Here is an 18444-nt window from a genome sequence, read left to right as displayed (position 1 = left end):
GGAAGAATTTTGGCGATTGAAATACAATCACAAGGAGAAAAATTTCTGATAGTTGGAATATATGCACCAAATGATGGGAAATCGGAATTTTACAAGAGACTGCACGAGACAATGCTGGATCATATTGACTATACTAACATCATTTTGATGGGAGATATGAATGGGGTAGTCTCTACCTACATGGATAAGTCACAAAACCAAAACCTGAACAAGGATGGCAGACTTCCAAAGACCTTCTTTGAACTTACAGACAATATGGATCTGATTGACATTTGGAGGACAAAGAACCCTCTAGGCATGGAGGGAACTTTCTTCTCTGAGGCCCATCTATCATGGACAAGAATCGACCAAATCTGGATATCAAGAGGACTGGCACCTAAGACAAAAAAAATAGAGACCTGCCCTAAAACCTGCTCCGACCACAATGCTTTGAAAATGGACTTGAGACTTACACCAGCTGGATCCTTCAGATGGAGAATGAATGACTACTTGTTTAGAGATCAGGAGATTGTGAAGAAGGCCCAAAAAACGCTGAAAGACTATTTTGAAATAAACTTGAATACTTCGGTGGAAAAGAAGACAATCTGGGACGCGAGTAAAGCCGTTATGAGAGGGTTCCTGATACAACAGAACACTATCAAAAAGAAGCTCTGGAATGGTAAAAAGAACAAGATTTTGGAAAGAATAAGAGAGGGAGAAAGAAAATTGAGATTAAATCCAAAATCAAAAGAGGTTTTAAGAGAAATAAAATTTTATCAAGTACAATATACAAAATTGATAAACCAAGAAATCGAATGGAAAATTAAACAGATGAAACAAAGATCATTTGAGTCGACGAATAAATGTGGGAAGCTGCTGGCATGGCAGCTGAAGAAGAGACAAAAATTGAACTTTGTCACCAATCTGGAGGTTGAAGGAGAATGTATTCAGAAACCAGAAGAAATTAGAAAGTGTTTCCAGAGATACTTTAAAAAGCTGTACACCCAAGGACCACAAGCAGAGATTGAAATAAATAATTTCTTAAAAAGTCATGGCCTGCAAAAGCTAACACAAGACAAACAAACAACCCTGAACTGTAGAATAACACAACAGGAAATTGAAAGAGCCATTCAGAATCTGCAAATAGGCAAATCCCCGGGCCCAGATGGGCTTACCTCCAAATACTACAAGACTTTGATGGAATATTTGACACAACCATTAATGGAGGTATGCAACCAGATCATGGAAGGGAAGGGGGCACCAGAATCGTGGAAAGAAGCATTCATCACTCTGATACCAAAATTGGAATCTGAAAAGACTCAACTCAGAAATTATCGTCCCATCTCACTCCTAAACGTGGATTACAAAATCTTTGCTGATATTTTAGCAAACAGGCTGAAAAAAGTTTTGAATGAAGTAATTCATAAGGACCAAGCAGGCTTTCTCCCTGGTAGGCATTTGTCTGATAATACTAGGAATATTATTGATGTTTTGGAGCTACTTCAGACAAATATGAATACAAAAGCAGTTTTGATTTTTATAGATGCGGAGAAGGCCTTCGACAATATATCTTGGAAATTTATGAAGAAAAATTTGGAAGGGATGGGAGTGGGAAGGGCGTTTCAAAATAGTATTGAAGCAATCTATTCAGAACAAAAGGCTAAATTGATAGTAAACAGTGTGGTGACGGAGGAGTTTAAAATTGAAAAAGGGACACGACAGGGGTGCCCCCTATCACCCTTGTTATTTATTTCTGTCCTGGAGGTTTTACTGAACTGGATTAGGAGGGATCAGCTGGTGGAGGGAATACAGGTCGGAGAAAAGCAATACAAACTTAAGGCCTTTGCAGACGATTTGGTTTTGACACTACAGGAGCCAGAAATCAGTACAAAAAGAGCTCTTGAACTAATTTCTGAGTTTGGTCGGGTGGCGGGATTCAAGTTGAACAAACAAAAAACTAAGGTTCTGGCAAAAAAACTTGACATCTGCAGAAATAGATGGGTTTCAGAAGGAAACAGAATTAAATGTGGTTACAAAAGTGAAATACCTAGGGGTTAATTTGACTGGGAGAAATTTGAATTTATTTAAGGACAACTATGAAAAATGCTGGTCAGAAATTAAAAAGGACTTGGAAACTTGGTCAAGATTGAAACTTACCTTGTCGGGAAGAATTGCTGCGGTAAAGATGAATGTATTGCCAAGAATGTTGTTCTTGTTTCAAACCCTTCAGATCGTGGACAGAGTGGAATGTTTTGGAAAGTGGCAGAGAGATATTACGAAATTTGTCTGGCAGGGCAAAAAGCCCCGAATAAAATTTAAGATATTAACAGACGCAAAGGAAAGAGGGGGGTTTGCCCTGCCGGACTTAAGATTGTACTATGAAGCTGCATCTCTCTGCTGGATGAAAGACTGGTTTCTGTTGGAAAACACTGATGTCCTAGATCTAGAAGGGCACAGTAATGTGTATGGGTGGCATGCATATCTGTGGTACGACAAGGCAAAGTCTCATAAATTGTTTAAAAGCCATATTGTCAGGAAAGCCTTACTTATTGTCTGGACTAAATACAAGGACTTACTTGAAAGCAAGACCCCGAGGTGGTTATCACCGACGGAGGCCAAGGCCATAAAACTACGTAATATGGGGAGTGGCTGGTTGAGATATTGTGATATAATTGAGAGAGATGGTGATACTTGGAGGTTGCAGAGTTTTGAAAAATTGAAAGGAAAGGTGCGAGACTGGTTTCATTATGCCCAAATTCTAGAGATTTTTAAAAAGGACAAAAAAATTGGTTTCCAGGTGGAGAAATCAAAATTAGAGACAGAACTACTTGAACCTAAGACGAAAGTGCTTTCAAGAATGTATAACTTGTTGCTTGAATGGAATACCCAAGACGAGATAGTTAAATCAGCAATGATAAAATGGGCACAAGACATTGGGTACAACATTATGTCTGAAGACTGGGAAAGGTTGTGGACCACCGGTATGAAATTTACGGCATGTAGTGCCTTAAAGGAAAACATTATGAAAATGGTATACAGGTGGTACATGACCCCAGTTAAACTTGCAAAGATTTATCATTTGTCTGATAATAAATGTTGGAAATGCAAGGAGGCTGAAGGAACTTTTTTTCACCTCTGGTGGACATGCCCGAGGGTGAAGGCTTTTTGGGAAATGATTTATAATGAGTTGAAAAAGGTGTTTAAATACACCTTTTACAAGAAACCAGAGGCCTTCCTCCTGGGCATTGTGGGCCAGAGAGTGTTAAAAAAAGATAGAACCTTCTTCTTATATGCAACCACAGCAGCAAGGATTCTTATAGCTAAATACTGGAAAGCACAGGAACTACCCACGCTGGAAGAATGGCATTCGCAGCTGATTGACTATATGGAATTAGCCGAAATGACAGGCAGAATCCGAGACCTGGGAGATGATGCAGTGGAAGAGGACTGGAAAAAATTTAAGGACTATTTACAAAAACATTATAAGTTATATGAATGTTGAGAGTTTGCTAAGTGCTTTGGAAAAACATGCCTCAGTATTGAAATTGGTAAATGATAGAAATTAAGTTTTAAGATTTTGAAACGTATAAATTATGGATTATATAACTAAATGAAAACACAAAAACAACTGAAATAAGGTATTAATTTGCTGTTTATTTTTCATTGTAAAGAAAGCAGGGGATGGAGGACGTGGGGAAGTCTGGTTGATTATGAAAATTGATCTGAAAAAGTGAATTTCTTCTTTTTCTTTATAACTTCTTTTCTTTTCTGTAAAACCGCTTTTGTTGTGTTACTGATGTTGTATTTTTACCCTGGAAAAAAGCAAATAAAAAAACTATTATAAAAAAAAAGGAGGAAAAAAGTGTGTCTTATGGAGCGAAAAATACGGTACCGCTTGTATTCTTATATGCAAGTGGGAAAAGATCGCTGGGAAGCAAATACCACAGTCTTATCCATTAGTCTACTCCAGTGGTTTTCAACCAGTGTGCAATGGCACCCTGGGGTCATGAAGGTCATGGGTGTCGTGGGCAACACTGGCTTCTGTCCTTCTTTCCTTCCCTCATTCCTCTGATGCCCTCTCGCATCTCTGCCTCCCAAAGACTTGACAACTGTTTGTTGCAGCAGCCCTGGCTACTAGCTCCACAGGCGAATGGTGCCTCTGGGGCTGGGCAGGGCGTGCTTCCCAGGCCTCTGTGGGGCAGTGTGGGGAAGTACCTCTCTTAGGGGTAGGGGGACAGCTAAGAAAACATGCAGGGGGACATATTCAGTGTAGGTAAGGCTGAGGCAGTGGTGACAAGAATTGATCAGGAAGAGCAGTCTCTCCTGCATTTTGAGGGGTTATTTACTGAAATCTTTCACAATCGCCATAGTAGCTACTGGCGACAACACTGGTACCCATGAATTGAGTGTATTGAGTGCTAGAGAGATTATTTTATTGGTTGGGTGCTAATTGGTGGTCAAATTGTGAGGGAGCAACAGTTGACAACTGTTGGGGTCCTCTTGTAAATAGAGGACTGAGATGTGTTATCAGTTTCATATCCTCCAACATTTCTCCGACGAAAATAGGGATGTACTAAGGAAAAGCGGGACATTCCGGGATCAAATCAGAAACTGGAACGGTTTCTGTAAATCCAGGATTGTCCCTTGAAAATAGGGATACTTGGAGGGTCTACAGTTTATCTTAACCCAACAAGAGACTAGATTGGCATGTGAACTTTGTTGAAATCTCCAACCTTAATCTTTAGATGCTCCAACCCTAGCTTAACCAATTTCCTTCACATTCCTAGAAATGCAAAGTTTCTATCTACTTAGCTGTGCCTCTGTTCCCAATTTGACTGTTACCGTATTGTGTAACTTCTGGAAAGACTAGCTTCACTGAAATCTCACAGCACAGAGTTTTGTCTTCTTTTCTTTCCTCATGGAAAGAAAGGGATCTCCATTTTTTTGACTTTTTCATTTGTTTCCTGCCATATAGGTACTAATGGAACGCTCACTTGAAGACTTGTTTTATATACTGAGCCTGCAATGAAAGCCAAAACCAGACCGATTAAGGATTTGTTTTGCGTGTTGAGTTGCAGCTGTGGTCAACAGGCGTTGATGAGTTTCAGAAAAGACACATTGAAATCTCATCCTCCAGCTTACAACATTTTAGGGCTAAAAGGTCAAGCATTAAAAGCAAAGATAACTACTAAGTTCCCCGTAGGTTAAACATCCAGAGACTCAGGGATGTAAATTATTACATCAAAAGGCAGGCTGTGCTGCTACTTACATCGGAAACAGCTGCTGACTCTATATACAGACCTATGAAAAAGAAAATGGATTTTGTAGGCACTAATTCCTATATTTAAATAGTTGTGAAGATTGCTTTATGTTTTGAAAAATACAATTTTTTAGTTACGCGCTGCTGCCTCAGTACCAGTTGAGGGACAAACAAAGGCCCTGCCAAGATCTCGTAAGATCTTGATCTTGTGATCTTGCAATGACTGTGCTCACTCCAAGATCTTTTCCCCCTGCCCCTGCCCTGGCACACTGCTGTAGCTGAGAAAAACCAGGAGTTGCTTCTCCCTTTGCAAACAGCCCCTCTTGCTGCAGCTAGGCTCAGGGGTCACCACATTCTGCTCCTGAGCCCATCAGACACACATTCACATAGAAGTCAACTCCTAGGGGCCGAGGGGTCTTTGGCAGCTCACCTGGCTCCTGTTTGGATGTGGGGCGGAGGGGGTACTGCGCTGCAATTTTCAGAAGCATAATTTAGTGTTATAGGCCACCCCAATCTGTATGAGCAGTGTGAGGTTCCGGGAGTCTTGGCACTTGAAATTGAAATTGAAATACTTTATTGTCACTTGTACAACTTGTATACAGTGAGATTACAGGAGCACCCTCCACTCAGCTCTCTTAGTCTTAATTCCCCTCATTTACTGATGCACACCCACCAAACCCGAAAGTCAGTTGCCCTGTTGTTATCTTTTCATTCAGCAGCCTAACAGCCCACGGATAGAAGCTGTTCTTTACCCTGTTGGTGCGACTAATCATGCTTCTATATCTTCTGCCTGAGGGCAGGAGATCAAGAAAGTGCCAGCCAGGGTGTGAATCATCCCTGTGAATTTTCCTCACTCTCCTGAGGCAACGTTCTTCCGCTATTTCATTCAGCGGATTCACAGGACAGCCCATAATATCTTGTGCTGCATTCACCACCCTCTGTAGGCACTTCCTATCAGTTGATGTCAAACCAGCATACCACACCATGCTGCAGTATGAAAGGACACTTTCTATTGTGGACCGGTAGAAGGAGATCATCAAATGTTGATTGACATCGTTCTTTCGCAATATTCTGAGGAGATGGAGTCTCTGTTGGGCTTTCTTAACCACCTGGGTTGTATTTATTTTCCAAGTAAGGTCTTCACTGAGATAAACTCCTAGGAATTTAAAGGAAGAGACTCTCTCCACACAGCCCTCCCCGATGTACAGCAGGGCTAGTTCTCCTCTCTTCCTCCAAAAGTCCAACACTTAAACAGGGGTTGTCTTTCTTTTGGAATGAGGCACAGCAGAGACTGTAGGGTCCTTAAGAAATATGGTTTATTCACACATATTTACACTGGAGTTTTATGGAGATAGAGTTCACAGCGTTTGCATCTCAAGAGGCGCTTGTCCTTCCCAGCAACGCAGTGTTGGATTCAAAGACATCGTAAGCACCAATCCTATGTCTATTTGTAACTGCCTGCTCCAGCCAGCCAGCGTGGCTGTTGCCCTTCAGTCTCTGCATGGAATCCTCCACACTTCTTCCTTCTCCTTCCCAGCAGCGGCGTAGCGTGAGTTGTCAGCACCCGGGGCAACGCAAGTAATTTGCGCCCCCTAACCCGGGGCAAGGCAAGTAATTTGCGCCCCCCCTAACCCCTAACCTGCGAGTTGCCGCTGGCGCTGCCACCCAAACGACGCCGCTTGCCCGGAGGAGGAGGGGGGCAGAGAGGCGAGGAAAATGCAACATGGCCCAGCAGCTGCAGCAGCAGCAGCGGCGGAGGCGGGGCTGTGAGGAGGGGCTGCCTGGTGCATCCTCTGCGGCGAGCGCTGAGAGCCGCTGCCTGCCGGACGCCTTCAGCCCGGACGCGCGCACAGCTCGTCGGTTCCGCGAGACATGCGGCTCCGCTACAGCCTGCGCCCGAGGCTCTTTGGCAACTCCGGAGGCAGCGAGCGCGCCCCCCCAGATGTTGCGCCTGGTGCGGCCTGCCCCCCTTGCACCCCCCACGCTACGCCACTGCTTCCCAGCAGCACTTGCAGAAAACCCCTTCTCCACATCCAGCCCCACCAGCACCACTGGGCACCCCTTCAGCCTCTGTTTCTCGAACCCATTGCCAAAGGCACTTTTCCCTGCTGCTTACATCCGGCCAATGGTAATCCTAACCCAAAAGCTACTGGGCAGAGGGGCCTGTGTTTTGACAGTGGCTTAATGTTATCAAGCAAACCATTATCAGCTTTTTGTTTTGTGGCAAACCCATCCCAAGCGAGCCATTGCCAGGCTGGCCCCATGAGAAAGCCAGCCAGTATTATTTCCAGCCCTTGCTAAATTCATGAATTTATGAGTTTGCTCGAATTCTAACCCTTCACTGAATGTAGAAATTATTAGGGGTGGGGATTTTCCCCCTCCCAAACTCATAACAATGTATAGCACTTTACAGAGGTCCAAAAATACTTGGCTTATGCTATCTTAAAAAGGGGTCCCAGAAAGGATTAATTAGATTTATCTACTTATTAGTTTTCAAATGTCTTGAAAATTTACAGTTAGTCTTAAAAAAAAACACCGCTTAGAGTCACTGAAAAGCAACAAGTACCTCAATGAATACTTGCTATTTTCTTTTCCTTAGAAAAAGGTCCTAACTCTTTGCAACAGCTGCATCCTCGTCTCTTAATTCCTCTTGTCCTCTCTCATTTTATGCTGCTCATATGGTCTTTCCTTGGCAATACACGGGCTGAGCTGTAATGCAGGATTTGAAGCCTGGAATCCAGCATTTTGCTGATGGCTGAGGTCAGGGTGAACCCATTGAATCTGGTTTCACAAGGGTACAGGCTAATTATCTGATTACAGCAACAGACCTCCTTTGGCACAGGCGCTGACAATAAGGATGCACTCCAGTGGGACGTCTGTTTGCATCTGGCCAGAAGACCCTTTTCTATCAACAAAAGGAGCTCTGTGCGTTTAGCAGCAAATGTACGTGCCTTGCGGATGGAACGGTTTGATTGGCGATACCCAAATATGTCATGAAGTCATTGCCGCTGACAAAGAATCACAGACTCTCTAATGAGAATCCAGCGGTAGCTCATACAGACTCTTGCTGTTTAGTAATTGGACACATCTGAAAGGGTTAGCAAAGGCTGGCTTTATGTGTATTTAATTCCATCGCTTGCTTTTTTTTATAAAAAAAAGTTGATTATGCTATTCTGAAAATGCTAGAACAAATATGCCTTGATTGATCATTTTATGACATGGGCTCAACAGTAGATTCTTTACTCTCTCTAGTGCATATATTTCCCGGCTCTGAGAAACCTGGGAACTTGTGTCAGCTAAATCTCCAGGGGATCCACATCATGGGAGGATATCCATAGCAGCCAACGACAACAGAATTGTCATCTGACACGTCAGGTTGTCAAGTTGTCTGCGTTGTGCCTGCTTTGTCACCGCTAACTTTGCTTGCCATCACAAACATAAGCTGTCTTACTGAGGGTCAGGAATTTAAAGAGTCCATTTTTTGCTTTGTTAAAGAACAGTATCATGAATCCAGGTATATTTCATGATAAAGAGAATTTTTTTAAAAAAAAAGAATGAAAGCAATACGTAAGTGAAATACAGTGGTGCCCCGCAAGACGAATGCCTCGCAAGACGGAAAACTCGCTAGACGAAAGAGTTTTCCGTTTTGGAGGTGCTTCGCAAAACGAATTTCCTATGGGCTTGCTTCGCAAGACGACAATGTCTTGCGAGTTCCTGCGGGGGTTTTTTCTCCCCCCCCCTTTTCTAAGCCGCTAAGCCGCTTATCAGCTGATCCGATCAGCAGATAAGCCGCTAAAAGCCGCTAAAAGCCGCTAATAGCGCTAATCCGCTAATCCGTCAATGGGCTTGCTTCGCAAAACGAAAAAACCACTAGACGAAGAGAATCACAGAACGGATTCTTTTCGTCTTGCGAGGCACCACTGTACAGGGAAAGGACATAATAAAAACTGTAGGATTCCCTCTTTTCCCTAAAGTTGCATTTCTGTGACTCACTGAGGAATTTGCAGAAGCTGAGGAGCAGTGGGGCCCCTACACTCTGTCAGTCGACTCTTGGGGGCTCCTCCACACTTGCCCTTTGCCATGTGCTTTCCGGCCACAGGTCCATGCTTTCCCTGTCCATGTCCGAGCATTTTCCCCAGGCATAGGCACCAACTCTATGGGACTGAGGACACCTCTCTCACACACCCCTTCCCCCCGATGTATGTGAGATGGGGCTGAGCATCCCCCAATCTTGAGGGGCCGGGCCATGGCAGTGAAGACTTTGTTGGAACTCCCCACATTGGCAGAGGGCCCTGCCAGGACTCCCCGTGGTGGAGTCTTGCCCTGCTGGGCTTCACAGCCTCCTCCAAACGTGCATGATGTCACGTGTGTGTGTGTGTGTGTTGCATGTGTGATTTCACATTCACGTCACACACACACACAATGTTGGGTGGAACTTGGCAAGTATGTCCCCAGGAAAACCTGATCTGCTGAATCGGAGTATCACCTCTCCCGGTATGTCCTGTGGAGGACTTTAAGGTCCATAAATAGCAACATCCTAGAGGTCAGATTAGTCTCAACCAGAGCCAGGGCCTTTTCAACACTGGCTCCACTGGCCTGGTGGAACGCTCTGTCTCATGAGACCAGGGCCCTGCAGGATCTGATTTCTTTCCGCAGGGCCTGCAAGACAGAGTTGTTCCGCCTGGCCTTTGGCTTGGAATCAATTTGATTCCCTCCCCATCTTCTTTTTTCCTTTCTCCTCCTGTGATGGAACTCCCATTTGGGGACTTCCCTGGCTTTTTTCTGGCCCATGCAGGACCAGTCTGGAAAGTTAGCCTTGGTGAAGACTTTACGCTTTCATCCCTCAAAAAGTTTTTGATTTGAGTTTCCATTGAAATGAGGCTGTATTTTAATGTTTTAATGTTGTATTTTAATCTTGTTTCTAAGTTGCATTTCAATCAATTTGTTTTTGTATCGGGTGTTAGCCGCCCTGAGCCCGGTCTTGGCTGGGGAGGGCGGGGTATAAATAAAAAATTATTATTGTTATTTATTATAAATGACATGTTGTGCTTTCTACGGATTGCTGTTTGCTCCGATTCAACACTAAAGAGTGGGTTTTCACATGGGGGGGGGAGGTGAAAGCACTGGGATGCAGAGCTGGCAAATCCAGACCTGTGCAAAGAAATGCAGAGCAAAGCTATGTATGGATGAGCCCTTGGGGGTGACAGCATTCCAAGAAGTGCTGAGAGACCCTTTTAATTTCCCAGAATGCCTCAGATGCCAGGTCAGGGGCATTGTGGGAAATTTAAAAGCTGGCTTGACATGGCAGAAGGGTGCAGTTTACAGTGCTGGGCCAGGAGGAAGACAAATGAAGAGGGACCCAGCAACGAGCCTGACATTTGCCCAAGGCTGCTAGCTTCTGGCACCAGCCCATCAGGAGCCATTGTACTGCTGAGTGTCTATTTATCAGGCACACTTATATTCCTGGCCAACTTGCCATCTCTCCTCCGTGAAGGAGTATTAATCTAAACGTTGCTAGGACTGTCCCTAGCTGAAGCCAAAGATCACAGATGATCACATGAAGCATTTAAGCCCTGTTTATTTCATAGAATCGGAGAATTGTAGAGTTGGAAAGGGCATCCAGCAAGAATGATGGTGAATGCTGATATGTGGCATAATGAGAGCACCCTTCAAAAAAAGAGAAACAAGTGAGACTGAATAATTAAGTCCGTGAATCTGGCAACTGCATAGTTGATGCATTGTAGACTTCAGTGGAAATACCCACCACCCACCCTGTATTTCAGCTGAGAGTTTTAATGTTAAAGTATTCTTTGGAGAAGGGACGAGAAACTTGGGCTCCTGTAGGAATTCATAGGAAATTAACAAACTCTATGTGCATAGATCCACTGTGTAAGTCCTATTATTTTGGGTAAAAGGTAAAGGTAAAGGGACCCCTGACCATTAGGTCCAGTTGTGGCCGACTCTGGGGTTGCGGCGCTCATCTCGCTTTATTGGCCGAGGGAGCCGGCGTACAGCTTCCGGGTCATGTGGCCAGCATGACTAAGCCGCTTCTGGCGAACCAGAGCAGCGCACGGAAACGCCGTTTACCTTCCCGCCAGGGCAGTATCTATTTATCTACTTGCACTTTGACATGCTTTCAAACTGCTAGGTTGGCAGGAGCAGGGACCGAACAACAGGAGCTCACCCCGCTGTGGGGATTCGAACCGCCAACCTTCTGATCGGCAAGCCCTAGGCTCTGTGGTTTAACCCACAGCGCCACCCGCGTATTATTTTGGGTAGAGGTGGCAAAAAGAATGGAATTCAGTTTAAAATGTACCCTTTGGGAGATAACATTCCAAATGCGTTTTGATCCACACTGGTCAACCAAACAGATTGTCTTTGGTACAAGGGAAATGACAGAAAAGAAAGGAAGTTATTATCCAATGTTGCTTTTGAACATTATTGTTTTTTGTACACAGAAAGTATAAAATATAGTTATCTGTGTTTTATCGTGTATCACTTCTGCTTGTAAATATAATTGCCGCTTTTGCCCCAAAGGTGTGTATAAGCAGCTCAGAAAGGGTCAGACTGCTGTCCGTGCATATATACCAAGCTATAATTTGTATAATTTATACAAATTTGTACTATTCATAAGTAGCCCTATACATATTTGTCTTGTATTCAGGAGTAGGCTTTTAAAGAAACCCTCTGTTACCACTTTTTTTAGAGAATTGTGTTATATAAAATTTTATTGAGATTATTACAGTAAATTAAAAAGAAGGAATAGAAAAAGGGGAGAAAGATAATATGGGGAAAATATTTTTAAAAGTAGAGGAAAACAGCAATAACAAAATAATGATAAAATGTAATGAAGGATACAAAACTACATAGTATATATGTAGATGGACAGACATTGTTTCCCTCAAGAATATGTTAAGCCGTGTGCCAGTATGGTTTCAACAAATGCATTCCAAATATTATTAAATTTGTGCATGTATAATTGTCATCTGAAGGCGATCCATTCATGGGTTGCATCCATCCATCGATCCATCAAAGTGGACTGTATTTTTGTCCTGTTTCAGCAGCTGTCATCCTCTGACTAGTGCCATCTTTACTGAGGGGGTCCTCTTCATTTTAAGGGGCTCATCTTGCTTTAGCTGTTGTTTACTGTGACAAAGCAGGGGGAACTATGGTTCCACCAGGGCTTCTGGCTGGAGTCCTCTAACTCAGAGGAGGACCTAGGACCCTCGTACCTTTAAGGACTGCCTCTCCTATTATGTCCCATGGAGGACCTTATGGTCTTCAAACAAAAACATCTTGGAAATCCCGAGCCACAGGGAGGCCTCAACCAGAGCCAGGGCTTTTTCGTCTGTGGCCCCGATCTGGTGGAACGCTCTGTCACAAGAGACTAGGGACTTGACATCTTTCCGCAGGGCCTGCAAGACAGAGCTGTTCCACCAGGCCTTTGGCCAAGGCACAGTCTGACCCCCTCCTTTGGTAATCCTCACAGAACTCTAGCCCAATGACTGCCATTAATTTGATTCTGAATTGATTTTAAAATGAATTGATTTTAGAATGCTGTGTTACTTTTATTGTTGGTAGCTGCTCTGAGCCCGGCTTCGGCTGGGGAGGGCGGGATATAAATAAAATTTTATTATTGTTCTTAATGTGACACCATAGGGCAGGCTTCCTCAAACCTGGCCCTCCAGATGTTTTTGGCCTACAACTCCCATGATCCCTAGCTAGCAGGACCAGTGGTCAGGGATGATGGGAACTGTAGTTTCAAAACATCTGGAGGGCCGAGTTTGAGGAAGCCTGCCCTAGGGGTACTGGCATCATAGGCATTATGTAAATGTTCCTGGTTGGTGGTTTGCATTTGGGGGTGGCTTGAGGGTAACTCTGTCTCCCAACCTGAATCCCTAGCGTGTCTTTGGAAGAAAGGGACTCGTGATGCTAAATTAGCATTTTGGTACAATTCACTACATCTCTTTTTAGTTTAGCTTACAATGCATATTGGATGGTTTAGTTCAAGTGTTGAAACTAGCGTTGCACAGATATTAACCTGGCAGCACACCGTTCTCACTTTATAATAAATGTAGTAGTTGCTGCAGCAGTATATTGCTATATAATAATAATAATAGTAGTAGTATTAATGATAGCGTTTGATACATTTCTAAGTGAAATAAATCATGCTGATAGGTTTTCCTTGCAACCAATTTTTAACAGTGAGCTTGTTTGTAAGGCAGCTGTTGTCCCTCAATCTGTTTGCAACTCCAGTTTCAATATTTACTGTCACTTGCGCCTTTTTCAAATATCCAGACCAAAGCTCCAGGGCATATCAGCATTCAACTAGATTGTAAAATATGTGCAAGGTTAAATTAAAAGCAAGTGTTTAAGTGGATTAGGGACACCCATTCCAATCTTGGGATCTTTATCCATAAACTCAGTGGTGCAGACAGAGCCTCTGAAAGACCAAAAAAAGAGATTTATCTATACTTAGCTGGAGTTGCCGGTTTGTTTTTATTATACCATTTCCTGGCCAAGTTTCTCAATGCCGAGAAGAAATGATTATGAAAATGTCTTACCCTAGGGCACTTAGGAGCACGCAGAGCTCCCCAGGACTTCTCATTGCTGGTCCAGTTTGTATTCCTGAAGAAATCCCAAAGTTCACACATAGTGGGAAGAACACGGCTATACCACAGGGATGCTTTTACTGGTCCACAGAAACTCATTGCCTCACCTTTCCTGCCTCATGTAGTGTCTTGTAAACAATGGCTGATGTATGAGTCTCTATGTTATGGCTGCATATCCCGATTCTTTGTCCTGCCAGTTCAACTTGGTGTTCGCCCAAATGAAGGGGGTCACACTTAACATGAAATATAAAAGTCAGTTTCTAAATCATAGTATGGTGTTTTTAACTTAAGGACACAGCCATGTTGACTTATGCCAAAGAGCCATATGCCTCAGATGCAGGAAGCAGCTTATCTGAACTAATACTCTGGCCGCTATCTGTGCTAAACCTACAAGCAAAGTTAAGAACTCAGCCTAGATATGGGTGTGAACTATGAGAGGAAGATGTGTCAAGTATATATTAAAAAAAAGAATGTGAAAAACATTGGACAGAATTGGTGGTTATACAGAGTCATGCAGCATGTGGAGCAGAAACTGGGTTTCATCTTTAGCCTGCCAAGTAATGATATTGCAATGCTACTTAACAATAACTCAGCTGTTATGGTGGCAAGAATGTGATAAGTTCATTGATCTCAGGGCAAGGATGCTGGACTACAGCTCCCAAGCCAACATGGTCAGTGGTCAGCGAGGATGGGAGGTGTAGTCCAACAACATTTGGAGGGCATTGTGTTGGGAGAAGCCTCCTCTACTTGAATACCCCGCCTTAAAGTGTCTAACCCCCAACCCCCCCATGAGAAATTTGGGTCGTCATATAAATGCTTTCATTTTCTCCCTAAATTTCTACTGTCTCCACCCACCCACCCAAAGTAATCTCCAAAACTTTCCTTTAAGCAGAAATTTGGTGGTAGTGGTTTGAGAGCCACAAAAAGTTATACCTGTCTTAAGAGAGTCCTGTCAAGTTTATGCAAAATTCCTACAGATGATTTGCCTTAGTAAGATTCGTCAAATTCAACACAAATTTCAGTTTAGGTGAAATTCAGTGGTGTCACTAAGGTTCTTCTGATATTGGATGCGACAGAAATCACTGTTATGAGTGTTATATGAGTTTGTACATGGGTGTTGGGTGTGATTATTTTTTTTAATGAACACCTCTGATCCCTGATGATGTGCTCTACAGACAATTTAAGCTTGGGTACTTCAATGAAAGTGACTTAGTTGGTCATTCTGATGTAAAACACACACACACACACACACACACACACACACACACACACACCACCCTATACCCATTTTGATCAAGGTTCTCTGGCTTATCTGTTTTGCAGATCAGGCTTTATGTATTGGTTTTGAGCTGAGCACTCAAGGTTATATAAATTTTGGAAGAGAAGGCTCCCCAATGGCTCCCCCAATGCCTGTTGGAGGGCTGGAAATGGAATCCAGACTTGCTGGTTTTCGAACCCTCATTTTAAATACAGCCTCTCTTGTGTGTCACCCTGAACATTATCTGGACACGGTTTGCATACGGACCGGGAGGACAGTCAAATGTAATTAATGCCACATGTTACTCTGGAAGTGGGCGTTTTACTGGGACTGCGGCAGAATGCTCCAAGTTGCATGTTTCTGTTTACTGTGGGTTGTATCACTGGCAGCACTGTTCACCGCTGCAAGTGCATTCAGTCTCGCATGTTTAAAATGTGAGTTAAAATAAACTCCGCAGCATGCATGTCAGACTGTACATTCCTCAGTGTTTCTTCGAGGCGTGATTTTTCACGCTCCTATTAGATACAGCAGCGTCACCAGAATGCAACTGTTAGGCATTGCTTTTTGTGTATAGTGCATCTCTTCCATGACATGGTAAATCTTAGCTCAGCCTTCACCAACTGGAACTACAAACTCCCATCAGCCCTGCAAGACACCAGGTTGGGTGAAGACTGTCTTAGATAACCTTCTGTTGGCATTAAAGCCTTTGTAGTCTTCCTGTTGCAAGCTAAGTGTGTTAAAAAAAATACAGCGGTACCTTGGTTCTCAAACTTAATCCGTTCCGAAAGTCCGTTCCAAAACTAAAGCGTTCCAAAACCAAAGTGCACTTTCCGATAGAAAGTAATGCAAAATGGATTCATCCGTTCCAGACGTTTAAAAGCAACCCCTGAAACAGCAATCTAACATGAATTTTACTATCTAATGAGACCATTGATTCATAAAAGGAAAGCAATAAACTGTGCACTGCAGTCGCACAATCAATCAACTGGTAGGTGAACTGGGTTCCACACAGTCACAAAAACAAAAAAGAGAGCTGCAAAAACAAAAGCGCAAAATAAATAGACAGACCTCAGCGTAACACTCAAAACGGAAGTGTGGCACTCAAATCGGGAGCGTAACACTCAAAATGGAGCACATTCGGTTTCCGAAAACAGTTCACAAACCAGAACACTTACTTCCGCTTTTGCAGTGTTTGGGTTCCAAGTTGTTTGAGTACCAAAGCATTTGAGAACCAAGGTACCACTGTACCTCATCTTCGGACCCCTGACCAGGAAGCGATCACTACTAAGCCACCACTCCTTTTAAGAAACATTTTCCCCTCCTTTCTTTGCAGCCACAGCATCATCACTTCGTTGCCCAGTTCAGATGGAGCTCTCTCAGCCGAATTCATTTACTCCCCCCCCCCCCTTTTCATTGCTAACATGCTTTATGGCCCTCTTGAGACAGTGTGTGTGAGAGAGGGGGGAAAGAAATTGGCGGGAACTAACCACAGAGATGGATCCAGCAGTCAGGAGGTGCTCAATTTGAACTGCACATCTTTCTCTTTTGTCAGATTGTTGGCTGTGACCACCAGCTGGGAAGCACTGTCAAGGAAGATAACTGTGGGGTCTGCAATGGCGATGGTTCCACCTGCCGGCTTGTCCGAGGCCAATATAAGTCTCAGCTCTTGGCAAATAAACGTAAGATGTTGATTTGACTTTTTGCCTCAACAGGAATATGAACGCCCTCCAAACAATGATGTGTAAAGGGACCGGTCGCTTCTAAGGGTTTTAATTATAACCCAAACATTTTAAAAAATGTTTCCTTTAACTGTACTGACCCCATGCTGGGAAATCAGGCAGAATTAATCTTCCATCAACAAAAGGCTTGGCGTTTGGATTCTGAAGGCACGCAGATGGAAGATAGGTTTGCCAGATGTTGTAGAGGACATGGCAGCTTTTTCCTGACGCGTCAGAAGGAAACTCCACAGGTGTGTCTGCTCTGGTGTTGCCGTGATGGAGAAATCGGCACCTGCTCAATGGCTTTCCACTTGCTCCCCTGCAGCATAGCCACTACAAATGTATACAAGCCCCATTGCGGTTAGAATCAAGCCACAACTGTGGCACACACACAAACACTGCAATATTTTGTGCCCCAAAAAACATGAGATAGTATTCGTAAGCACTGGACTTGGGGAAAGCTATGACATTCTAGAATGATTTACTCATTAAATGTTGCAGATGGGGCCAAACTGCTTTGTAATGTCAGCCTGATGGCCCCTTCTCCATTGCAGTGCACCTTTGGTCAGGAGCTTTCTAGTGGAAAGGGAGTGTGTCTGCTCCCCCTACCCTTAAAAAAGATTTTTTTTCATGCTCTCGTTGACTTCTGCCTATGTAGATGCCCCAGGCACACAATTACTTTGACAAGATGAGTCTAGAACCAATGGGGTGCAGATCATGAACCCTTCTGGGCGGGGGAAGGGTTAAGCATCTCCCCTTGCTACTAAGTGCCCCTAAATGAGCACCATGCAATACAAAAGGGGTAATAATTACATGTGGTTGTGATGTAATGTGTAGCCAGGTACAAATCATCCTGCTGTTAACAGCAAAGGTAAAGGTAAGGGGACCCCTGACCATTAGGTCCAGTTGTGGCCGACTCTGGGGTTGTGGCGCTCATCTCACTTTATTGGCCGAGGGTCATGTGGCCAGCATGACTAAGCCGCTTCTGGCGAACCAGAGCAGCACACGGAAACGCCGTTTACCTTCCTGCCGGAGCAGTACCCATTTATCTACTTGCACTTTGACTGCTTTCGAACTGCTAGGTTGGCAGAAGCAGGGACCGAGCAACGGGAGCTCACCCCATTGTGGGGATTCGAACCGCCGACCTTCTGATCGGCAAGTCCTAGGCTCTGTGGTTTAACCCACAGCGCCACCCGCGTCCCTATTGATAGTTAACAGCTGTTAACAGTAATGCTTAGCTTTTCCTCAACTCTGGCCAAAAGTGAACATTCGTTTTACAGAATGCATGGTTTACGTGTGTGTGTGTGTGTGTGTGTGTGTGTGTGTGTGTGTATTCTGAATTTAGAAAGAAAAACTGGCACATGAACTAAACATCTAGAATAGCATGTAATTTCTGACAAGGGTGTGTGGAGCCATTTCTGCTGAATATCTATCCCACCTATTTATGTTTGGTTTCTGTGGGGAACATGGAAAGGCGTTTGTTTACAGAATCACCCTTACGGTCTCAAAGAATAGCCCGATGGCTAGAAAAGTTTGAGACACACCCTGAGTTTGCACAGCGTGCTTCCGAAAATGAATGCACTAGCTGCGATCTGCCCAGCAGATCAAGGAATAACA

At 43.8% G+C, this 18444-nt stretch overlaps 1 protein-coding gene across 2 annotated transcripts in view; it reads left to right on the top strand.

Moving 5' to 3' along the window:
* Positions 1–18444, top strand: part of ADAMTSL1 (ADAMTS like 1) — a 505954-nt gene that overhangs the window by 304058 nt on the left and 183452 nt on the right. For both annotated transcript variants that reach the window (XM_081176059.1, XM_081176060.1), the window contains one exon: positions 16662–16788. In XM_081176059.1, coding sequence (XP_081032185.1) covers positions 16662–16788 — 127 coding nt within the window. The remainder of the gene's footprint in view (positions 1–16661; positions 16789–18444) is intronic.

This window comes from Podarcis bocagei (assembly GCF_964188305.1).
Source record: "Podarcis bocagei genome assembly, chromosome: 17".
Lineage (NCBI taxonomy): Eukaryota > Metazoa > Chordata > Lepidosauria > Squamata > Lacertidae > Podarcis > Podarcis bocagei.
Note: the sequence above shows the minus strand (reverse complement) of the source record. Positions and strands in the feature narration are given on the sequence as shown.